General features: G+C 44.1%; 1 protein-coding gene across 7 annotated transcripts in view; it reads left to right on the top strand.

Annotated features, from left to right (window-relative positions):
- LOC122793545 (ATPase family protein 2 homolog) overlaps positions 1-25,652 on the top strand; it is a 1,053,089-nt gene that overhangs the window by 395,967 nt on the left and 631,470 nt on the right. For all 7 annotated transcript variants that reach the window (XM_044061692.1, XM_044061691.1, XM_044061689.1 and 4 more), the window contains exon 2: positions 17,087-17,251. In XM_044061692.1, coding sequence (XP_043917627.1) covers positions 17,093-17,251 — 159 coding nt within the window. In that variant the 5' untranslated portion in view covers positions 17,087-17,092. The remainder of the gene's footprint in view (positions 1-17,086; positions 17,252-25,652) is intronic.

Here is a 25,652-nt window from a genome sequence, read left to right as displayed (position 1 = left end):
AGCACTTTTTTTTCTCTCAAGTATGGCTGAGGCCCCAAAAGCCATTTTTTTCAAAATGTACCGAGTGTGGCCATAAGCTCTCCCCGGCTGATGGCCACACTCGGTGCGTTCGGTGCCTTGGGGTTGAACACCTCTCCTCAGGCTGTACCATTTGTGCAGCGTTCAACCCCAGGGCACTGAAAGAGCGGAGGTTGAAGCTGGTCCTGGCGGCACTTTTGCCCCCGGACTCGGCTCCATCCTCCGCTGCTCCCGTGGCACTACCACAGGCTGTGGTCATTGCCACTCCTGCCCCTCTTCCTCCGGCCGGGACTCAAACTCCCATTAAAGCGCCGGAGGACAGGGAGGCTAGGAGGGAGAAACGGAGGGAGAAGCACCACAAGCGGCGGGCCGAGGCCTCCGCTTCCGCCCCGCCAGCTAAGCGGGCTTCTCCCTCCACATCTTCTAGGTCTCCTCCTCCTCGGCTCCGATCTCCTTGCTTCTCCCCAGGGCCCGAAGAGGAGGAGGCCCGATCTCCATCGAGGTCATCGAGGCAGCATTCCAGGCCTGCCTCGGTGGCCTCGTCGAGATCAACTTTCAGCATGTCAGATGCAGACTTGGACCGGATGATGCGAAGATTCATCCAGGCCCAGGTGCAAATGGGAGTGCTCTTGCCTCCCCCCCCCCCCTTCAGGGGGGAGCTCGACACCCTTTTTCACTCCAATTGCTCCTTCTCCGACCCGCTACCCGGGTTCGGAGCATTCGGAACCGAGCAGCATCGGAGCCGGCGGTGGGTCGGCGCCGACAGTACTTGGTACATCGGATCCAACCCTGCCCTCGAGTCTGTCGGACCCGACCTCTCGGAGCCGTGGGCCGAGCTTCGGATCCGAGGGATTCAGTGTGCCTTCGGCTCCATCCAGGTCGGAGCGCACTGGTCCTTCAGATCCGATGATTTTGGCACCGGCTCCGATCCCTTCATCGGATCCGAGTGGGAGCCGGCTCTCGGAGCCCAGGAAGAGCGGTCCCCCCTCGGCCTTCGATGTAGTGGAGAAGGCTCTGTCGAGAGCATCCGGACCCCCGGCCCTTGTCTCGGCTCCACCCTGCACTCCCTCTCTGCTGGGCCAGGCTTCCATCACCTGGCCTCAGGGACAGCCTGCTTCAATGTCCCAGGTTGTTCCATTGGAACAGGATGTTGCTGGCGAGACCTCCTCGGACAGCCCCCCCGAGGAAGTGCCTCACAAACACAAGTGCAAGAGGAGGCACGTGGACTCCCCTGAGTCCTTAACTGAGGACACAGACTTGGATGAAGGGGAAGGCTCCCCAAGATCGTCCCCTGAGGATGTCTCCTTTGGAGACATCATGGAAATGCTTAGGATCAGAGGTGGGTGGTCTGCCCCCAAGGCTTCCTTCGATGAGTCCGTGTTTCTGGAGGCATTCGAAGCAGGCCCGTCTACCTCTTGGGTGTCCGCTCCGGCCGACCCTCTGGTGGACCTTATTACCACCAGGGCATGGAAGGACCCGGACACCGTGGAGCCAGTCCCCAAACGCCCGGACAGGATACTGAGCCCCCCCGCAGACCGGTCACACTGGAGCAAGGGTCCCCCCGTAGATGCTATGTTGACGGCGGCAGCCACGAAGAGGGAACTAGTTCAGGAGAGCCCCTCAGTCCATCACCGATCAAGGAGTCCCGCTCGATGGATCGCTTAAGGAAGCGAGTTTTTAGTTCAGCGACCTTTTAGGTAAGGTCTCTGAACTATATGGCACATGTCATCAGGATGCAGCGAGATCTTATCAAAGAATACGCTGCCTCCCCCCCTGAGTCCATGTCGGCAGAAGACAAACAAGTGTACTCCACCCAAATGGCCACTCTGAGATCTATTTCAAATACCTCTATGCGGCTATTGTCCCACGCCATCGAGGGAGCCGCTAGAGCTAGCGGAGCGGGCCTAGTCATGAGACATCAGGCCTGGCTCCGTCATTGTGACTTTGTGGAGCCCTTTAAAGCGTCCTTTGCGAACGCCCCTTTCGATGGTTCTGCCCTGTTTGGCAAAATGGTTCGTGAGACACTTGTCCAGAGCGAGAAGGACGGGAAGACGTTGTCTGCCATCGGAGTCCGCTTCTCTGCTCCCCAGTGGTCCTTTTCGAAGAACCAAAAGGGTCAGAAGAAGATGTGGTTCTGGAAATCGCAACACTCCCAACCCGCTCCGGACAACCAGTCCTTCCGTGGCAGAGGAGGACAGGGAGGACATCACCCCAGGGGCAGAGGGGCTCTGAGGAACTTTGGGTCCAGAGAACCTTTCTATGACTGGCCCACACAGCAGCCCTGAAGGGTTGCCCGACTTCTCCACTCTGGAGGCAGTCGGGGGCGCTTCTCGGAGCACCTAGTGGCATGGGAGTCCATCACGACAGACCGCTGGGTGCTTTGAATTATATCCAGAGGATACAAAATCCCATTACTTCATGTCCCCAAATTCAAGAACCTTCCTGATGTACCACCCGATCAGAGGGAGGCTGCAGCCGCAGAGATTCAGCAGCTGCTAAGAAAAAGAGCCATCCAGCCCGTCCCCCAAGACCAGCTCGGATTAGGGTTCTACTCCAGGTTCTTTTTGGTGCCAAAAAAGATGGGGGACTTGAGACCAATTCTAGACCTGTCACGTTTGAACCTGTCGGTAACCAAGGAAAAATTCCGAATGGTCACTCTTCAATCTATTCTTCCCCTTCTAAGGGAGAAAGATTGGATGTGCTCTATAGACCTCAAGGATGCGTACTACCACATTCTAATGGACAGACGATCCAGGAGGTTCCTCCGCGTCCGGCTGGGAGCCAGTCACTACCAGTTCAGGGTCCTTCCCTTTGGCCTCACCACAGCCCCCAGGGTGTTCACCAAGGTATTAGCAGTGATAGCGGCCCACCTGAGACTCCAGGGAATGCAGGTCTTCCCGTACCTGGACGACTGGCTCCTGACCACCCCAACAAGGCCCTTTACTTTGCTCAGCCAGAGATTTCTTTCTCTGCCTAGCCCCCCAGTTAGGCATCACCATCAATGCCGACAAATCTTTTCTGGGCCCGTCACAAGTCATAGAATTTATAGGAGCCAGAATAGACACCAGAGATCTACGAGCCTTCCTGACGTGGGAACGACTACGGAATTTGCAACTTCATGTGCGGGCCATCCTCCAGTCAGAAGCACCACCGGCGGAATTGGTCCTGAGGGCGCTGGGCTCCATGGCAGCAGCGATAACGCTCCTTCCATGCGCCCGTCTGAACATGCGGGTACTGCAGTGGACCCTTCTAGTACAATGGTCCTATCTGTCCTTTCCTCTCCACCACCCCATCGCTATCAGCAAGGCTTGCAGGAGGGCCCTATTATGGTGGCTTCATGCTCCGGATCTCCATACGGGCCTACCCTTCTGCACCTCTCCCCCTCTCGCCATGGTGACCACGGACGCCACCCGCCTCGGGTGGGGGGGGCATTATTCAGGCAGGACCGTCCAAGGCACGTGGAACGATACAGAGACCTCCCTGCATATCAACGTTCTGGAGATGAAAGTGGTGCTGTACGCGTTGCAAGCACTTCAGAATCTCCTCCCCGTAGGAACGATTGCAATTCAGTCAGACAACATGTCTGTTGTCTGGTACATCAACAAACAGGGGGTACCAGGTCTTACCCTCTATGCCGTGAAGCCATGAGAGTGTGGGAATGGGCGATTTCCACCAACCGCTTTCTGATTGCAACGCACATTCTGGGGCGAGACAACATCCTAGCGGACAAACTCAGCCGCACCCTTCTTACCCCTTACGAGTGGTCTCTCAACCCACTAGTAGCGAAGCAGATATTCGCAATATGGGGGCAACCCTGCTGCGATCTTTTTGCCTCTCCCTCAAACACCAAATGCGACAATTTCTTCGCTCTGATTCCCCCTCCAGGGGAAACTCCAAGAGACGCTCTGGTGCATGCTTGGCCACCCTGTCTACTTTATGCCTATCCTCCTCTACCCCTGATGCTGCAGCTCTTACAGAAAGCCTCACGGTTGGGGAGCAGGATGATCCTCATTGCCCCATTCTGGCCTCGGCAAATTTGGTTCCCTTACCTGTGGTCTCACCTAGTGAATCCCCCTTGGATTCTGGATCCCAGTTCGGATCTAATCTCCCATCCATCGGGCTTACCAACCCCGTCTGCTCCAGTTCCACTCCCAGTTAGGACTCCCGGTATCTCTTCACCAGTCAAAGCCATCCTCGTGGCAGCGGATAAACCTTCCACCAGGAAAGTAAGTGGAAACGTTTCTCTGTCTGGGCAGAGCATCATAATCTAGATCCCTTTACGGCTCCTCTTCCATCCATACTGGACTTCCTAACCGAACTTTTTCAGGAAGGCGCTAGTTGTTCAACTGTCAAAGTACAATTGGCTGCCATCTCCCATTACCATGTGGGACATGACACAGGGCCCTTGATGTCGGCCAAATTGTGTAAAACCTTTCTCAAGGGCACCTTTTTGCTTAGACCCCCTATAAAAGAAGCCGTACCCCCTTGGGATCTCTCACTAGTTCTTCAAGCCCTGACTGCTCCACCATTTGAACCTGTTGCTTCAGTGGATCTCAAATACTTGTCCTGGAAAACAGCATTCCTTGTAGCCATTACTTCAGCGAAAAGAGTTTCGGAGCTTCAAGCTCTTTCTGTGAAACCTCCTTACTTGATCTTTCATCAGGACAGAGTGTACCTCAGGGCCAATCCCTCCTTCCTTCCCAAAATAGCATCAGAAACCAATATAAATCAATCCATAAATCTACCGGTCTTCTTTCCTAAATGTCAGAATAAAGGAGAGTACAAGCTGCACTCATTAGATGTTCATAGGCAGTTGCGTTTTTATACTCATAGAACCGCTGGTCACAGGCAATCCGACCAGCTGTTCATTTCCTTTGCTAAATTTAATTTGGGGAAAGCAGTATCAAAAATCTCCCTGTCACGCTGGATTTCCCAATGTATTCTCTTAGCGTACCAAGCTTCTGGGAGACCCGCACCTGAAGGAGTTTGCACACATTCCACTCGTTCCATCTCTACTTCTGTGGCCTTCAAATCTAGAGTTCCATTGGATGATATTTGTTCGGCAGCCACTTGGGCCTCATCTCATACCTTTATTAACCACTACAAACTGGACGTAATTTCTAGAGGGAGAGCATCCTTTGGCTCTGCGGTGCTCCGAAATATCCTTCCATGATGGCCATCCAAGATTCAGGTAGCTGGGGACTCTGTCCCACAGGTTGCTGACAAATGAAGTCCCTACTTCAGATTAAGAAGTTATGTACTCACAATGACATTCCATCTGAGTAGGTGGCTTCATTTGTCTGCAACCATCCCCCCCTCCCTTCCCCCTGGCCTTCAGTGGATATATGCGAGTTGTTTTATTGGAATACCCTTTTTGGGTACCTATAGAGGGGCAAACTTGATCTGAGGACATGGAGGGTTGGGAGGGGATTATGGGAGAGGGGAGGAGCTAGGAGCTCGGATCCATTAGCTATGGAACAAGTTGCCGGCTCGGATCCGATATCGGATCCAAGACCCACAGGTTGCAGACAAATGAAGCCACCTACTCAGATGGAACGTTATGGTGAGTACATAACTTCTTATTTAATAGCAAGCTTTCTAAACTCATACATGTCATCCAGGTACTCCCTTATTTTTTCTTTAGCACTCACAATTGTGCATCTTCCTATTCTGTGATGCTCCCCTTATTTTGTAATACTTTAGCCTTTGTCAGCCCTTCTAAATAATTCTTATTACTCATGAATTGGATATTTTTCTTTTATTTTTACCATATTTTTAAACTCTACTTTTATTTTATCCTACTCACTAGTTATACATTCTAGAGTACTATCTTCCCTAATTTCTCCGAGATAATTTCCACTACCCATTCCTTAAATCCCTATCTTTTTAACAGGTAGGTGGGGAAGTGCCAATGTCTCATCTTTGTTTCATTACCCTGCATTTTTATCTTAGTAATTATTGGTGCGTGATCTGACATAGTTATTGGATGTGTATCAAAGTTCTCAATTAAATGGACATGTTCCTGTGAAATATATTTTTTGTCTAGTCTAGTTCAGTTATTGTGCATTCGTGAACATAAATTTATCTCCGAGTTCCTACTACTGAATTCACTTCTTTCATGTTAAATATTTTCATAAGTTTCTTCAAAAGTCTACCTTCTTTTGTTATATTTTCTCTTCTAGCCCCCTCCTCGATACATCCTTATTGGTGCAAATCAAATTCCAGTCCCCAATTATAAGTCATATTCCCTGCTGAAAGCTGATTGTTTATCCCAAAAAAGTTTTTACTGTCTATAATAACAGTTTTAGGTGGAATATAAATATATGCTAGTGTAATCCTCATCCCTTGCCAGTAGCCTCTTACTACTACAGATCTAAAGTTATTATCTTTTGTTTTCTCTTCCATCACTACTGGAGCTCCTCAAGCAATTAATACAAGTACTCCTTTTTTTCTTTCTCCCCGATATTTCTGCAGAATGTCTATCCTGAAATCCTTTCTTTATCAAATTCACATGCTCGGTTCTTTCCGAATGTGTCTCCTGTATCATTGCTGTTTGAGCTTTGCATTTCTTAATGTAAGTATCATTCCTTTTTATCTATACCTTTGAGACCATTCACATTCCAAGATAATATGGAAAGTGTCATTATGGTAAAAAGTCATTACTCCTACTTGTTATATATGGCAGTTTTTTATGTCTGTTTTCAGCTTTTGTGTAAATGCACCCATTAATGTTTGGCAAGTAAATCCTTTATACATTTTTTCTTATCATCAGTATTGGAACCTATGTCACATTTTCAAGACTTTTTGTTATTAGAAAAACTCTCAAAAAGAAAACACACACACACAAAACACCCCCATAACCTGCTAACTTAATACAAACATACCTAACAGTGTACTTCTTCAAGCAATGAAGTTTAACCCTCCTAATATCTCATCTACCTCATGGAACTACCACACTAACAATACACCCCCTAAGAGTTGACCCAGTTGTTTGGGATTTGGAAAGTTATGTGTACAGTGACCTAACTTGTGACCAATATGTGTGTGTTGTAAGAAAGACCTTCTGTATTGCACAATTTTTAAGACAAAGAGATTGTGTCTAGATCTTGGGATGTCACTGTGCCCCTTTTCTCAGCCCTCATTAGGCCAGTCATTGAATATAATGCCGTCTCTGTCATGTATCTGTCCAGGCTCATGCAACAACTGGAATTGCCCACAGAGATACCTTACTAAAAGGATACAGCTGAAAATACTTTACTGTAAAAAAAATGCAATTTATATTGTGAAAAGTTTTATAGAAAGGCTGTTAAGAACAGAAATTGTTTTACTTACAGTAACCTTTTTCCTCCTCCTTCTCCTCCCTTTAGCATCCTTCCAAACATTTATGACATGGTGACACAAATGCTTTTCAGTTCCCCACAAGTTTAACAAAATCAACAGAAGTCCTCTCTTTCCATTTACTCTTATACAGCCATATTTACCAAATGTGACTGATGCTTTGCAGCCCCACACTTATTCACTAATTTCCATGTTGCTGGTCTTTTTTCTGTTCTGCCCATCTCCCAGCTCCAGATTCCGTTTCAATTCCGAGGTACTCCTGATTCTTCTGGTCACATCCTGTGCTTTTATTTCTCCCTCAAACATTTTCCTTTAGAACCGTGGAAAAAGTTTTACTGATAGTCTCTTTATGTGCTTTATTATCAGAAGAATGAGAATCAGCGTTCCTGTATGCTGATAGCTCACTTTTTGTTGGACAAACTTTTGCATTTCCTCCTTAGCCTGTTCTGTATCAAAAGGTAACTTTGATCCTTCAGGAAAAAATATTCTGAAGACAGCTGGATACAACAGCTTGAAATATCACACCTGCCTCTTAGCATTCCCTGATGACTGGAATAAATTTGTTTTCTCTTGGTATACAGTGAATAATCATTTTCCACGAACACTCTTCTGTCTCCAGCTTTTAATACTTTGCCTTTTTGCCACAGTTTTGTCAGATCAACTTTTTCTGCTGGTAGGTTTGCATCTCTACTAATAAAGGTCTTAGCCGCATTCTCATGGCCAGATTTGGAGCATATACATAGTGTGCCCTTTCAATTAACAGTTCCTGCTGTGGAATACCTGTCCAGTTGCTTATTTGTGCCTTCATAATATTAATATTGTCTGTTCCTTCTAGTTTCTCTGGTTCAGCAGAAAATCTTAGATTTTCAGTACATGCTCTATCCTCTACTTCTTTTGAAACATCTGTTCCTGAGTAGTCTCATACCAAGACAGCCTTTTCTTCATTTCAACCTCTGACTTGTACATTTATCTCATTTAATGTACTTCTTCAGTGTTTTATTTTAATGTGTCTTGAGCACATTTAACTTATTTTTTCCTCTAGAATACTAAAAGCCATATCTTGGACCAAAGCTGGTGCTTGAAGCTACGTTTTGCTAAGCAACTGCAGCTGTCTTCCCAGTCATTTTTTTCTTTTCCCCTCCTGTAGTTTATTTTCTTTCAGGCTCTCTTGGTTTCTTCTTTGATGGCATCCAGGCAGTGTACTTAGTAGCCAGTAACTAAATTTTACTCAGGCTCAGGCTGACAACATCACTGGCTGCTGTTTCTCAGTTTTTGTTTTCACGCTGAGAGAGGTGAAGTTAAGCTATTGATCAGTGTCCAGCTATCTTTGAAGTCCAAGGAATATTATCTTGGAGATTTAAGGAGAAATTAAAATAGGAATACTTATTTTATTTTACTTTGTCTGTTTGGTATTATGCAGTGAATATTTTGTTAGCTAATCTAAGCACTCTAATGAATGTAATGTGTTTTGATGCCTTTCCCCTGACCAGACATTTTGTTTTCATTTTTTAGCTATATTGAATTGCCTCTAGAAGTGTAGTGTTTGGTAACAGGCAGTGATGCAACCCCCAGTTTACAGATGAAGGGAGTGAAGGGTGGAGTCATACAGATGTCTTGTGCATGAATGTAGATGTTCCCTGATGAAAAGTGAGGCAGAGTTAGAATGCCTTCTTCCCTTGCCCTCTTACCTAAGAGCACCATCTTTGACACACATGGAAAGATCTACCTAGAATCCTCAGCCTGCTGAGACTGAACATAACAACAAAACTACTGTTTTTTGGGAGGGGGCTACCTGATTTAACATGCATCCTTAAGAAATATGTTGGTGCAGATAACAGTGCTGCTTCTCTACAATACCTTTTCTATTCTTTTCTTTATGCTGTGTGATCACCAAAATCTGATAATATATAAGTATAGATCTGGAGAAAGAGCAGGGTAATTTTGCAATACTAATGGGGTAAATGGGTACGTTTAAAATGGACCGCAAGGGCAAGATAGCCTAGTATACCCTCTTACCTAAGAGCACTATCTTTGACAGACATGTGGACAGCTCTACCTAGACCCTTAGCAACCTGGTCACTAGTGCAACTACATATGCCTCCTCCTAACATAAGTATGGTAGCATATTTATAAGTAAGCCCATATGGGCAAACTAAAAAAACTATGGATGGTATATAAATATAGATCTAGGGAAAGAACAGAGTAATTTTGTAATACCAAATGGAGTAAATGGCTAGGCTTAAAATGGACTTCAAGGGCAGATATCCTAATACTCACCTATGAACAAAAGTTGGAAGCTTCTGACGTTCAGGCACAATCTTAAATCCCTTTCCTTTAATGACAACTTAAAAAGGTCTGCAAAGATCTCAGACACAAGATCCAATCCTACAAGGCTAAGTAAAAATCTAAACATTGCATCTTCCACCAAAGAAAATTGTATTGATTTGTTTAATTATGTTAAGAACAGTAGCAATCCCCAGTATTGCACTGAGCTGCTGTCTAATTAGTGTACCTTTTCTAAACCAGAAGGCATCATATGTGTACTTGCTGATTAATTTAGCTCTAACTTTGCTCTACTGTGTTCACTCTTCCTACTCCTCCATTGTGAATTCTTTCCTGACACTCCCCCAAATTATTACAGAACAGATCCTGAATGCATACTTTAAAAGCAAAAATACTAAGTCAGGTCTAACAGTATACCTATCTACCTTCCAGTCAGTGCTAAACACAGCCTAACTAATCCCTTTGTCAGCCTGTGCATGGGTATGTGCCTGTGAACTGTAGAATGGAGATATTAGTGCCCTTTCTAAAGGGGCTCCCACCATTAACACTAGGAACTGTAGACCTATTAGTCTGAACTGCACTATCTATAAAGTACAGGACAGAATTATAATACGTTTTATAACTAGTGATACATGGAGGCTGCAGTCCTACATCCATAACCATTTCAGACTTTTGAAGGGTAGATTGTGTCTGCTACTAAACTTTGTGGGCTTCTTCAAGAGAATGACTGAAGCACTAGCTAATGGAAATAAGTGCAGGCCACCTATCTTAAGTAAGCAGGAGCCTTCAACACTATACCACAAGAAGTGCCAAGTGTTCTTTCACAAACTGGCCCTCCAAAAGAATACATGCGGTAAGGGCTGGTGGCATGTTATTTTCAGTGAAGCTTGTTGCATGTGCTGTAGCATTCTTTTCCTTTTTTTTTTTTTTTTTTTTTTTTTGATTATAGGTCTTTGATGTCCTGGCTGAAGTCAGAAGTGTCTTGCTGACTAAGTTCTCAGATTATAGTAAACGTGATGCTGTCATTAAGTCTTGAGTGGGAACACGTATCTTTCATGATGGTTTTAGTTTTCCCATTTTCTGGTTTCAAGACCATGGCAACATAGTTTATAGCCTCAGAGGGAGGAGCAGTGATAAACATCCACTATATGGCTTGCAAATGCCTGTGCCATGCATCCGTGACATCAGTACACATTGCTTCCTCTAGCAGGCATTTTGTTTATGTACAAGTTCCATTTAATTCCTACAGAGCTTAGATGTCCTCATCAAGTAAAACTGAAACAGCATGAATTTTATTAAAGCATCTTGAGTTTTGTCTGCTGACTGTGATTGATCGTCTTTAGATGGTTTAGTCCCATGATCCCCCATCACGTAACACAGCATCACCTATCATTTTTGCAAAGTTGGATACTTAGACGTTTGTATACTTACACTAATAAGTGTTTTGTAATCAAGTTAAAATACCACCAATCAAATTAGATACAAATATTGTATAAGCAGCAACTGTTGTTAAAAAGTGCAGGCAACAGAATGAGCAGTAGTAGCTCAATCGTTGAATCTAAGGAGATAAGTTTTAGAACTCATTCTTAACCTTCTGAAGAATCTCTATTCCCAGTGAGGATGCATCATTTCTGAAAACCAAATAGCCTTCATTAGTATTGTATGTATTATGGTATATTAGAATGCAAAAGATGGAAGCCTGCATTTTTCTGTAACTTGTTGAGCCAGATTTAAGCCTTCATAGGAGTACAACAGTTCCTTTTTGGATACTTTTTATAATGTATTATATTGTTTTGTAATTTATTAATATAATCAATCCTATTAAGATTTCACATCACACCCATGCCATTGCCCAATTCACATGCACCAAATATATCAGGGTCTACCTCATCATCTTTAATTTTGGTAGAAAACCCCAGTTATACCCAAAACTAAACATTCCATGTGCAGTACTCAAATTCAGTCCCATTGTCTTTATATTTCTGTTAAGAGGCAAAATTGAGTCCAGTCCAGGACCACTTATGCCTCAGCTCATACCAGTAAACATCATCCTATTACCTGCTGCCTCTTTAGCATCTACTGCATCAACAACAAAATTGACCAAATCAGTCCCTTTACTATGCAACATAATCTTGACATTATAATTATTACAGAAATGTGTCTGACACCTGACACCCTAGTTTTTACCACCAGAAATCGAACTATTCATATCTACAGGACTACGGACCAGGCAGAAAACTTGGGAGAGAAGCATTAATTATCTTCAGCACAGTTGCTGTACAAGCTAACAGCAACTCAGAATCAGATCCTAACTGGATCCTTTTTAAAATTTCTAATAAGCAGCCAAAATCTCCTTGTTATAGCCAGTGCATACCTACATCCACTAGCCTTACTACCAACATTCAGTACCCTCATCCAACAAATATATGCCAGAGCTCCCCTAACCCATAGCCAAGTCATTTATATGTCAGATGTCCTGTCCAACTTAAGTGTTACCCAGATCAAATCTGAAGCCACTAGAACAAACCCTCAGTCCATTAGGCATACCTTACTAGATCTTTCAGTAACTATTAATCCTACAATGATATATGGCCTTACTCAGCGCACCTGCACCTTCAGGGATCACTGTTCCATAACATTCTTAGTACATAGTTCAGCGTTAAAAAAAATAACCCTAAACTTATCATCTTCAGACCCAAAACCATTGAGAATATCACTAATCTTAAAAACTACTTTGCCTCCCTTGACTGGTCTCACTTACTTGCCAAAAAACACCCTAGTGAAGCAGTTAACAACCTTACAAATACCCTACTGCACTTGCAAAACAATTTCCTTCCCTTAGTACAAAGGCTACTTTGACTTCATAAACATGACTGGGGTGTCTAATGAACTGAAATGCCTGCTTACATTGTATAATGAAGCATGGCGCAATTGGAAATGCAACCCCTCTACAGATTCCACTGTGCAACCTAGCCAAGCAATCCATCCACAGACACAAAAACAACCACTACTAAAAAAAAAAAAAAAAAAAAAATTCAGGAGAAAAATCAACTGATAGAAAAATTTTAGCACAGCTCTACTCCCCTGAACCCTGTAACACCACCACATACAAACTCTCATGCACTGACTTCCTCAAGCAGTTCAGCAATCTGCCGTCTATCAACACAAACTCACCCCCCCCCATTTACATTCCAGTATTTCATTTCAAATATGTTAGAACCAAAGACACTGATACCAATTATAAAGTACAAAGATGGTTCGAGGATGAAGTTGAGTGTAATAAAAATAGAATGTGAACTGATAGAGAAGACACTCAACAACACATCAATAACTGCAGTTTAATGCAAAAAGTAAGCACTTTCGCGACCACACACTGTCCCTTCATCAGACAAACAGAATAAAAATGCATTGCAGTATATATAGGTGTATTCACACCCTTAAATAATTAATTAATTACTTGGCAATTAACACCATATTGTCATCTAGTTAATTCTGGTACATGTTTAAAATGCATACAATAATTTATAAAATCTAAGGAAACAGTACAGCATATTTAAATGATTTAAAATACAAATAAAATTAATGTTGGAGTCTCCTGGCTTTTAGGAAAGGTTTAATGGAGAAGGCACCATTCATACCTGGGTGTCTGTCTGCATTCAGTAACAGTATCCATTTTTGCTCTGCTGCCTCAGTTATATTATCTATATCTCCCCCTCAAGGATTCACATTTAATGTACTGATTCGTGGAGTCTATTCTAGTCTGATGAAGGGACAGTGTGTGGTCGCGAAAGCGCTTACTTTTTGCATTAAACTGGAGTTATTGATGTGTTGTTGAGTGTCTTCTCTATCAGTTCACTGATACCAATTAGACTGAACGCAAATAGACAGTTCCCCAGGCTCAGATAACCTAGCCACTTGGTTCATTCACCTTTGTAAGGACTTCACACCATGCTCTCACACTCAGATATAAAACCTTTCCTTAACTAATAAGATTATACTTCAGATATGGAAAATAGCAATAGTTACTCCTATTCCAAAACTACCCAAGCCAACTACTGCTTTGCAATTCCATCCTGTCTCTGTACTCCCCACTTTAGGCATAATCCTAGGAAAAATTATCTACAACTAATTTACTAGTTATTTGCATCCATACCATCTTTTATCCAGAAAGCAACATGGATTCTGGTCTGGACACAGCATAGTAACAGGTCTCTACTCCCTCACAGATGATATGCTGTCCAATACGGACTAAGGCTAACTGTTAGGAGCAGTCTTTACTGACTTCACAAAAGCCTTTGATTTAATTGACCATAACTTACTATTTGACATATTAACCAAAATAGGTATTAGTGAGGATGCAAAACCCTGGTTTGTGGACTTACTCACAGATAGAGCCTTCAAAGTGAAAGTAGGCACCACCACCTCTGAAACAGCTCCTCTTATCAAAGTAGTTCACCAGGGTTCTACTTTAGCCATTCTGCTATTTTCCATATTAATCAACAAACTCACATCTGATCATCCTGAGATACCTCTAATTCTTTATGCAGATGACATGGTCATATACCTGGTGTCAAACAAATTCCACTGTATTTTACAAACTCAGCTCAAAGATGACCTCTAACATCTCAAGCAGTGGCTAATGAGCCAGAAAGTTTTACTTAATTTGTCAAAAACAAAAACAATGCTATTTGGAATCAACCAAAACATAGCCAAGGCACCCAGCATCCTTAATGTTGAACATGTTATAAATGCCACCATAGAAACTACCACATCCTTCAAATATATTAGCATTTAACTGAACCAATTTCTTAACATTCAAAAACACATGCAAAAAGATTAGCACACTAATGTGCTGGGTGAACAAGTTATCGCCACTTCTGTATAAGCCAGCCAGAGCTGCCATAGGCAAAGGAATACTGTTATCTCAACTTCAGTATGGACTATACATTATGGCTGCAACCTCAAAGAAGAATGCCACCACCTAACAAACCACATCCAGTAAAATCTGCCAGTTCACTGCTAAGTCCCCAGTAATGAGCACCACCAGCTAACTCTTGCCAGAGCTAAATAGCTCCCAGTATATTTGAGAGCCAGCCTCTTACTAGGATCCCTAACTGACAAAGCCCTTTCTCCTGACATACTGCCTCTCATTCATCCTACTTCCCTCTTCTGTTGCATCTCTTTCACACGTCTTATTCTTTCTGCTCCTCTTCCCTCTGCGTGCCTCTCTCAGCTTTTCTCTGTCTTTCTTCCCATGGTATCCTTTTTTGCAATGATTCTCACTTGCTTCTTCTAATGTCTTCATACCTCTCTATATAATGATATGCTGTTATCCATGTAGCATAAACCATCTCATTATAGCTACATCTTATCCATAAAGATCTGCTAAGCATAATTTCAATTTTCTATCCATGTTTTGACATTAACTGCTTTTTAAACTAAATGCTGTAGCATATCTTTGCATCTGTAAATATGTGTTTGTGTGTGTGTGTATCTCTCTCTCTCTCTCTATATATATATATTTTTTTTTTTTTTTTTTTAATATATATCTATGTTCTTGTATCTGTAGATATGTTTTGTTCATTTATGTGGTCCTTTTCACCCAGGCAGTTCCTGCAAATGGTCAAGCAAGATCAGTTCACTACCCCGGTAAATAAATTTAAATAAATAAATGTATTTACAGAAGTACATCTTATGTCTATATACGTAGTTAACGACATCTCTTGAGCTATGTAAGCTGCAGCGCAAGTATCATGTCACCTTTTTTCTCCAGCATCACCTAAGGTTTCAGCTGATATGATGCATTAGCCTGTAAGTCACTTGATTTTGGCAATATAAATGTAAATATAAACATAATGACTTGAAAACATTTAGCAACAATTTCAGTGTAGTACATTCCACATGGCCACTGACAGTGTATTGTTCTGTCTCCCTTCACAACATTTTACAAAATTACTTTTAGTAACATGTAGCTTTCTTAGTTCCTAAAATATGAATGAAAATGTGTATAAGATGACAGACTGGTTAATATCTCCATTGTAGTTCACTCTAGACAAACATGGTTCCTCTCAATAACATGTACTGTAGCTAACATAGCTGTTGAAGTGAATGAAGATATGAACAAATGTATAAAAACATCATACTGATTAATATGACCATTGCAGTGCACCATACCATTTCGGCTCTCACATCCTACCCATTGGCATGCTGTCATCAATTTTAAAGTCAGTCTACTAAAACAGCCAGCTCTGCACAATGCTGCAAGGAGGTGATTGCATTGGATAGAAGGCTGCCAGAAAGGTATTATATTTAATAATGGTAAAAGACAGATCCTATTAATTTTGGCATACCTCAAAGAACATTTCTGTCATATGTCCTCTGCATGGCTTATTTGCTTCCACTAGGTCACTGAGTTGAGGATGTCATCCTCATTTTCACTACTGTATCAATGATGTTTAGTGATACCTTTCCTTTTAATCCAGGCAAGGAGATGTAGTCATGAGGTTTAAAAGCTGTCTGTCTGAAATGAAAGTTTTCATGTTTTTAGTTGGATATGGCTGAATTCAGCTGAGGTAGAAGTATTTATAGTGTACCTTGCTGATCAATTGTCTACTTGAGGGAATTCCATCTTTGGCTCCCCATATTAGCTAGGTGGCAGTATTTTAACTGGAGCCAAGTGTTGAACCTAGACACCATTCTCAGCAAGGGACGTGACTCAAATACAGCAGGTATCTGTTAAGAATGTGTTTTGCCATCTTTGTAGATGTGTCAGGAAGAAACATGTGGTCCAGTCTGACAACCTTCCAAAATGAATCCTTATTTTGTGGCCTGTAAATAGTACTGCTGTAGTACCTTGCAGGTAGGAGAGTGTGGAAGTGTGATATATAACCTGCATTTAACATGGAGTGTAGTAAGTATCCTCCAAGGACCACCCATAATACACCTTCATTCATAGGGAGACTCTGTAACTGCCAGTTGCTGAGTTTAAAACCCCTGCATGGTCATGCACCTTGCTGTTTGGAAAAAAAACAATCGTGCCTTCTTCCTCTGATACCTGAGAATATCATCATGGTTTGATTGAACAAAGAAAAAAAAAAAGAAAACAATGTCTGTATATCTGATTTTGTTTTCGACCTTGTGGAGCTGTTTTCTGCTCTTCTTAAGTTGTTTCACTATCAAGAGTTTAAAATACGTTTTGAAAGTTCATCTTTTACAAGTATCATTTTTATTCTTACCTGATTGTGGATATATTTACTGTTTGTTAGAATATTTTTTTTATAATCTGAAGATGTGGAGTAGTTGTGTAATAGTTCAGTCTTGTAAACAGTGAATACCCCCCTAGTGGATTATCATACTTTAATGTCTCAATGTATGTTGGAATATATTTGTGCCATTTTGATAAATTAAAAAGTGTTTTATAAGGTTGGTTTTATTGCCTATTTTACAGGCCTTGATGCGCCCAGGCCGACTTGATCGTATTATATATGTGCCATTACCAGATACAGCAACACGTAGAGAGGTGTTCAACATTCACCTGCGTGCCATGCCCATCAATGAAGATGTTTCTGTAGAAGACCTTGTGATGCAAACAGGGAAATACTCCGGAGCAGAGGTATTTATTCATTTATTCCTGATAAATCGCTGGAGTGGGATTTAAGACTGGAGAATGGAATCTGCTATAGAATAGAGTTTAGGTCTGTTGCCATGATGGAGGTAAATTTTGTGTGAAAGAGAACATATTACTCATGATATTTGGCATGGTTAAATTGAAGAGAGAGAGTATGGGTACAATGGAATGATCTGAAGTATAAAAATAGATCGTTAAGATGATTTTTTTTTCTCTTCTCTGTTTTTTGTGTTGGTTTGTACATATGCAGACCGTGAGTTTTAGTAGTGGAATAAATTCATATGATTTGCCATACTTTTTAGTTCCTGTAGTCCAGAAAGCTGTCCATTGTCTGCTTCCTACTATACAGCAGTCAGCCCTGTTATTCTTAGTTTTAATTTTGTTAATAACTCCCTGCGTTTTCTATTACTACATATTAGCTAATAAGTCACCTAGTTAAAGAAGCCAGATCCAAAAAAGTTTTGGACACCATAAGGAGATATGGGTGTGAAATGGAAGTGTACAGAAAACACATTTCAGGCTTGAATGAGTTAAACAAAAGGTAGGAGTTTAGTAAATTAAAAAAAAAATGTCCTCTGCACTCTTTTGATGATCTCTAGCCTATGACTCTTCGTAAGTTACCCACTTTTAGTTCAGAGACTGGATGGTTGTCCTATATCACTATTTTTTTCCCCTTCAAAACAGATAGAAACTGAGTGCAGTTTCACTTGTATTCATTACTTTTCCACACTCAAACTACACCAGCCAATTAACCATGGCTCACAGAGACAAGGCCAATCTTACATATTCAGCCCAGTAGGACCCAGTTCTCTCAGGGGGGGCCCACAGTAAGCTATGACAGGGTCATTATGTGTTATGTGGCACACAGATTTGACTTGAGACACACCACAACAAAGTTCAAGGCATGTGTCTACTGCTGATCTTGCTCTGTTATATTTACAAGCCTTGTGAACAACATCTTGTTCAGTATTAATAATAACAGCAGCTTCACACCTTTTGTATAGCTCACAGTAGTGCCTCACATTCCTACAGTGGTCAGTTGCTGTTGTTGAAAGTTTAGCAGAGTTTTCATCCCAAGACTGGTTAGATTAACCTTCTGGTTTTGTGTGCTGCTCAATTACTCTCTTGGAAGATAAGTAAGCCCTGGATTAATTTGAAGACTGATAGAGAGGTACTGTGTTTTCTTTTACTTCCCCTGCTGACACTGAGTCAGACAGAAAACAAACACTAGTTATGAAATAAACAGATATTATGATAAGTGAGAATTTCTGATCATAAAGAGTTGTGACAGAATGTTAACAATTCAACAGAATGGCCGATAAATATATGCTGCTGTTTTAGACAGGAACAAAATAATCCCAAAGGAGTGAAACCCAGACAGGAACAAAATAATCCCAGAAAAGTGAAACACAGGGGTATGACTGGTAGGAGGCAGAGATAGATAGAAAAATCATTCACTTGGCTGAAAGAGGAAAAAAAATGTAACAGTAATAGAAACAGTTTGAGTCATAATGTACTGCAGGGGCTATCACAAAACATGGTAGTTAACTACTCTTAAATTATTCCTGCATGTAATCCTTACTAGTGTCCTTGTAATCTGTATTATCTTTGGAAAAGAGTTAGATGTATTTTTCTACTTAGACAGTTTAATAAATAAAAATGAGGTGGAGGTTGGCATAATGGTTAAGGTGTTTCCCTTACAGACACAAGGTGCAGGGCTTAATTCTCACATGGGGTAATTGGCTAGGCTTATAATGGCCCACAAGGGCAGTTAGCCTACTACAAATATATGAGCATATGAAAATTAACTTTCAGAAATAGATATATAAGCAGGCATGTGTGAGCAGTGCCATTCTAAGGAGAGTCCTAAAAGTATTACTGTTGAGTATTCCAAAAAAAAAATCAATGGTTTTATGTTGTTTTGTGGAAACACATTAACTAAAACAAGGCATGAGAATTAAGTGGGTGAGGAACTCCAACCATTCAGAGCAACTGCAGGTAATGTTTTGAAGGCCATGAAGGAGCCACCCCTCATCTTTCCCCAACCATTAAGCACAGCCCACTGACTCATTTGTCCACTACTTCCTGACATTTGAGGACTATGTGGCAGAAGATATTACCAGGTTTCAGGTTTCAAAATGAGCTTTCTTCATGGTACTATGTATGAAGCCTCTCCCAAAGATGTTGGACTGTGTAGAGTACTTAACTTGTAAAGATAGTTTTATTTATTTAAAATTTGTTAACGAAGGTAGATCATTGATCCACATACCTAGCAGACCCCGAGACAGAAACTAGAGAATATATTGGATCGGGGGGGGGGGTACTCCAGGAGTCTAGTAGTAGTTTACTTCTGTTTTAACATTCTTATGACAAAATATAAGCTAATAAATGAATACATTGTTTTATTTTCGGTATGCAGTAATATTATATATTCTTGGTATCACAATGAAATAGTCTTACATCAAAGAAGCGAGCATGGAGATAAAGTTGAAGTGATGGTTGGGGTGGAGGGTCAGCTGAGAGACCCCATCAAGATGGTACATATTGGGTCTCGCAATTGGTAAGGCCGGCTCTGTACAGAAAGCCACTGGCAGGCATCTCAGTTTGTCTGTATCTGATCTTGAAATGCTACTGTTCTCTCACACACTGTTTTTTTGGTTGTCAGTCATCTGTCACCTTCAGCATTCCTAACTATCCCTATCACTGCAAACTTATCACCGCAGGACTTAAAACTTGACCTGCATACTACTACTACTCTTCTCCACAATGGGAGAGGTCATCTGCCTTCTGGAGCCAACTGCAAACAGGAATAACATCTTATGCTACTTTTCAGTAGGATTTTAGAATCAGTAGTTCACCGAACATTTAAAAACTGTCCATACCTTTGCTGTTTTAGTGCAGTGTCTCTATATTTTCAGAGTAGCATTTGTGAGATCCTCTTGTAGTAAACTGTTTAGCTGCTGTTTTGTAATTCTCTGTGGAGGGTTTATTTTGCATTTGTTGTGGGAAATTGTCTTATTTTTCTTTGTAATAACCTAGTTTCATTTCCTTCAGAGTTATTTGGTAGGTTCATAAGTTTAGTACACTGAAAACATTTATAGATGCTACATGTGATGACTATTTTATATAGTAAATGCAGGTTCATAACTGGCATTTCAGACTGTTTTTGTTCAGATATTTCCAAGTGAATTTGCTTCAGAGTTCTTCGTTGCTGAAATAATAGTTGAAGATTCGTTGGTACATTTTTCTGTTTTAAAAGACAGATCTGAAGTAGGATATTCATTTGTCTGCAACCTGTGGGTTATGGATCCGATATCGGATCCGAACCGGCATGGTTTTCCAGCTATGGATCCAAGCTCTCAGCTCCTCCCCTCACCCATAATGCCCTGCTCTACCCTCATGACCTTAGATCTCATTTGCCGCGCATGGTGACTGGATTGGTTTCTATAGCTCTCAGCTAAGTGCTAGTTTTTCTAACTGTTAATACAGAGTTTTGAAGTTTTTATTCATTTTGTGTGAAAGTTTAGGTATTCCTCTTTGATATTTTACTTTAGAGTTAATTTAAGTATTTTTTCCTCCCTCGCTGTTGGCATAGTGTGTGTGTTGGGCCTGTGTGTGTATTTTGTTTTAGTTACTTTAGTTAGTAGCTTGTTTATAGATTGGGATGGCTGAACAGCCCAAATCTATATTTTCTAGTGTGGCCATAAGCTTTCCCGCTGATGACCACACTCGGTGTGCCTGGGGTTGAACACCTCACATCTGGATGCTCCATTTGTGCAGGGTTCAACCCCAGGGCACTGAAGGAGCAGAGGTCCAAGCTTGTCTTGGCGGGCCTTTACCGCGGACTCGGCTCCGACCTCCGCTCCTTCGGGAGTAACCGTGGTTTCGTTCTTCCTCCGTGGCACCCCTCCTCCTCCTGGGACTCAACCTCCCGCTTCTGGGGAGGAGAGGATGCTAGGGAGGGAGAAGCACAAGCGGCGGGCCGAGACCTCTGTTTCGCCCCGCGGCTTCTCCCTGCGTCGGTCTCCTCCTTCGGCTCCGGTCCCCAGTGTGCTTTTCACCGGGTCCTGAGGAGGAGGAGACCCGATCTCCGCGAGGCTATCGAGGAGGCACTCCAGGCCTACCTCGGTAGCCGATCTGGACCGGATGATGAGAAGATTCATCCAGGCCCAGATGCAGATGGGAGTGCTCTTGCCTCCCTCTGGGGAGCTCAACACCCTTTTCAAACCTATTGCTCCTTCTCCGACCCGCTATCCGGGTTCGAGCAGCTGGGGGTGGGTCGGCCGATAGTACTTGGTACCGGATCCGACCCTGCCAGTGCATCGGATCCGACCTAGCCTGGATCCAGCCTCGGATCCGGGGATCAGTGCTCCTTCGGCGCCGCCTGTGTCGGAGCGCACTGTCCTTCGGATCCGAGCGCCGGCTCCGATCCACTCTTCGGATCCGAGGGGAGCCGATTGTTGGATCCTTTGGTCGAGGTCGGCTCCTTGATGTAGTGGAGAGGGCCCTGTTGAGGGTCTCCGGACCCCGGCACTTGTTCCGCTCCGTCCCGCTCCCTCTGCACTGGGCCAGGCTTCCACCATCCGGCCCCTGGGACAGCCCGCTTCTGTGCCCCAAGTTGCTCCAATGGAACAGTTGCTGCAGGACTCCTCTGACAGCCCCCAGAGGATGTCCTCGGGAGGCACATTGACTCCCGAGTCTCTCACAGAAGACACGGACTTGGAGGAAGGGAAGGCTCCCACGGTCACCCCGAGGATGTCTCATTTGGAGACATCATGGAAATGCTCTGGTCTGAAGTCTTCCTCGGACGAGTCCGTGTTCTTGGAGGCACTTGAAGCGGGCCCGTCTACCTCTTGGGTGTCCCTCCTGCCGACCCCTGGTGGACCTCATTACCACCAGGGCGTGGAAGGAACCGGACACCGTGGAGCCAATTCCTAAGAGGCCCGATAGGATCCTTAGCCCACCGTCCGACCGTGCCCATTGGAGTAAGGGGCCTTCGCTAGTTGCCATCTTGACGGCCACCAAGAGGGAACTGGCTCAGGAGAGTCCCTCAGTCCATCCCGAGCAAGGAGTCTCGGATGATGGACCGCTTGGGGAAGCGGATGTTTAGTTCAGCGACCTTCGCTGAACTACTTGGCACATGTCATTAGGATGCAGCGAGATCTCATTAAAGAATATGCTGCATCATCCCCAGAGTCCATTTCGGAGGAGGACAGGGTTCTGCACTCCACCCGTATGGCCACTCTTAGGTCAGTTACTAATACCTCTATGCGGCTACTCTCCCACGCTACGGAAGGCGCCGCTAGAGCTGCGGGGACAGGCCTAGTCACTAGACGTCAGGCCTGGCTCTGCGATTTTTCTGAGCCCTTCAAAGCGCCATTTGATAGTTCTGCTCTCTTTGGCAAAACCGTCGCAGGCGTTGACCCAGAGCGAGAAGGACGGGAAGACGCTGTCTGCGAATCCGCTTCTCTGCACCCCAGAGGCCCTACTCTAGGAACCAAAAGGGTCAGAAGAAGATGTGGTTCCGAAGTCGCAGCAGTCCCAGCCTGCTCCGGACAACCAGTCCTTCCGTGGCAGAGGAGGACAGGGAGGACGCCACCCTAGAGGCAGAGGGGCTCCCAGAAACTTCGGGTCCAGGGAACCTTTCTCTGAACGGCCAACCCTGAGGGTTGCCCGACTGCTCCACTCTGGAGGCAGTCGGGGGGCACCTAGCGGCATGGGAGTCCATAACATCAGACCGCTGGGTTCTCCAAATCATATCCAGAGGATATCGCATCCCTTTCCTTCACCTTCCAAAGTTGAAGTCCTCCCAGACGTCCCACCCGGTCAACGGGAGGCCGCTGGCAGAAATTGGCCATCTGCTAAAGAAAAGAGCCATCCAGCCCGTCCCCAGACCAGATCGGATCAGGGTTCTACTCCAGGTTCTTTTAGTGCCAAAGAAGACAGGGGAACTAAGACCAATCCTAGACCTCTCTCTTGAATCTGGCAGTCCCCAAAGAAAAATTCGAATGGTCACTCTGCAATCTATTCTCCCCTTCTGGGAGAAAATCACTGGATGTGCTCGATAGACCTCAAGGACGCGACTACCACATCCTGATGGACAGGCGCCCAGGAGGTTCCTCCGCCGGCTGGGAGCCAGTCACTACCAGTTCTGGGTCCTTCCCTTTGGTCTCACCACAGCCCCAGGGTGTTCACCAAAGTATTAGCAGTGGTAGCGGCCCACCTGAGGCTTCAGGGGTGCAGGTGTTTCCCTACCTGGACGACTGGCTTACCGCCCCAACAAGGCATCTACTTTTATTGGCGAGACTCCTTTCTCCATCTTGCTCCTTTTCTGGGCATCACAATAAATACAAAGAAATCCAACCTGGCCCACACAGCTCTTAGATTTTATAGGGGCCAGGCTAGACACAAGGAGTTTACGAGCCTTCCTCACTGCGGACAGAGTTCAAAATCTGCAGCTCCAGGTGCGGGCCATTCTCCACTCAAGTTCTGTTCCGGAGTTGGTCCTGAGGGCTCTAGGGTCCATGGCATCTGCTATAGCACTTCTTCCTCTTGCCAGGCTCAATATGCGCATTCTACAGTGGGCGCTCTTAGTACAGTGGTCATACCTTGCTCTCCCATGCATCATCCCATTGCGATCAGCAAGGCTTGCAAGCGGTCCCTCTTGTGGTGGCTTCACTCCCCGGATCTCCACAGGCTTCTCCCTCTCGCCACGGTGACCACGGACGCCTCCCGCCTCGGGTGGGGGGGCCGGACCGTCCAAGGCACGTGGACGATTCAGAGACCTTACTGCATATCAATGTTCTAGAGATGAGAGCAGTGCTCTTAGCGTTGCTAGCACTTCAGGACTTTCTTCCCTTGGGAACAATTGCGATTCAATCGGACAACATGTCTGTGGTCTGGTACATCAACAAGCAAGGGGAACAAGGTCTTACCCTCTTTATTAGAAGCCATGAGAGTTTGGGAATGGGCAATCTCCACCAACCGCTTTCTAATAGCAACGCATTCCGGTCGGTCCAACATCCTAGCGGACAAGCTCAGTCGCACCATTCTGACCCCTTACGAGTGGTCTCTCAATTGTCGAGTAGCGGAACGCATATTCGCACAGTGGGGAACCCCTTCATGCGATCTTTTTGCCTCTCCCTCAAACACCAAGTGCGACAGTTTTTTCGCTCTGATACCTCCTCCCGGAGGTTCCCCAAGAGACGCTCTGGTGCATGCTTGGCCACCCGGTCTTCTGTATGCTTATCCACCCTTGCCTCTGATGCTCCAAGTTCTTCAGAAAGCCACTCAGGTGGGTTGCAGAATGATTCTCATTGCTCCATTTTGGCCTCGACAGATCTGGTTCCCCTTCCTAAGGTCTCACTCGGTGAATCCTCCTTGGATTCTAGATCCCATCCTGGATCTGATATCCCATCCATCCTGCATTCCTCCTCCGAATCTGGACAACCTGAAGCTGACCGCTTGGCTGCTCCAGTTCCACTCTTGATCAGGACTCGGTATTTCGTCACCTGTTAAGGCAATTTTGGTGGCAGCTCATAAACCATCCACTAGAAAGGTTTACCGCAGCAAGTGGAAACGTTTTCTTTGTGGGCGGAGCGGCAAGGCCTGAATCCCTTCACGGTTCCTCTTCCATTAGTGCTTGACTTTCTAACTACTCTCTTTAACGATGGTGCCAGCAGTTCCACAGTCAAAGTACAACTGGCGGCAATTTCTCATTATCACATTGGCCATGACTCTAATCCTCTTATGTCAGCCAAATTGTGTAAAATTTTTCTTAAAGGTACTTTTCTTCTCAGGCCCCTATAAAACAAGCGGTTCCTCCTTGGGACCTCTCTCTGGTTCTACAGGCCTTGACCGCCTTCGAGCCAGCTGCTACGGTGGATCTCAAATTCTTGTCCTACAAGACAGCCTTTTGGTAGCCATTACATCGCCAAGAGAGTTTCTGAGCTTCAAGCATTATCAGCTAAACCTCCTTACTTGGTATTTCATCCGGTGTCTACCTCAGGACCAACCCGTCCTTTCTTCCTAAAGTCGCTTCTGAAGCAAACATCAATCAGTCCATTAACCTCCTGTTTTCTTCCCTAAATATGAAAACAAAGGTGAATATAAGCTCCATTCATTAGATGTTCACAGGCAACTTAGATTTTATCTGAACAGGACGGCTGGTCATAGGCAATCCGACCAGTTGTTTATTTCCTTTGCAAAATTCAATTTGGGCAAGCCAATTTCTAAAGTTTCTCTGTCCCGCTGGATTTCACAGTGCATCTTATTGGCTTATCAAGCTTCAGGAAGGAGGGTGTTCATGCCCATTCAACCCGGTCAGTATCTACCTCGGCAGCCTTCAAGGCTAGGATTCCTCTAGATGATATTTGTGCAGCAGCCA

Source organism: Protopterus annectens, chromosome 2.part0 (assembly GCF_019279795.1).
Source record: "Protopterus annectens isolate FY-2018-M chromosome 2.part0, PAN1.0, whole genome shotgun sequence".
In the NCBI taxonomy this organism is placed as follows: domain Eukaryota; kingdom Metazoa; phylum Chordata; order Ceratodontiformes; family Protopteridae; genus Protopterus; species Protopterus annectens.
This window is presented reverse-complemented; position numbering and strand designations above follow the sequence as displayed.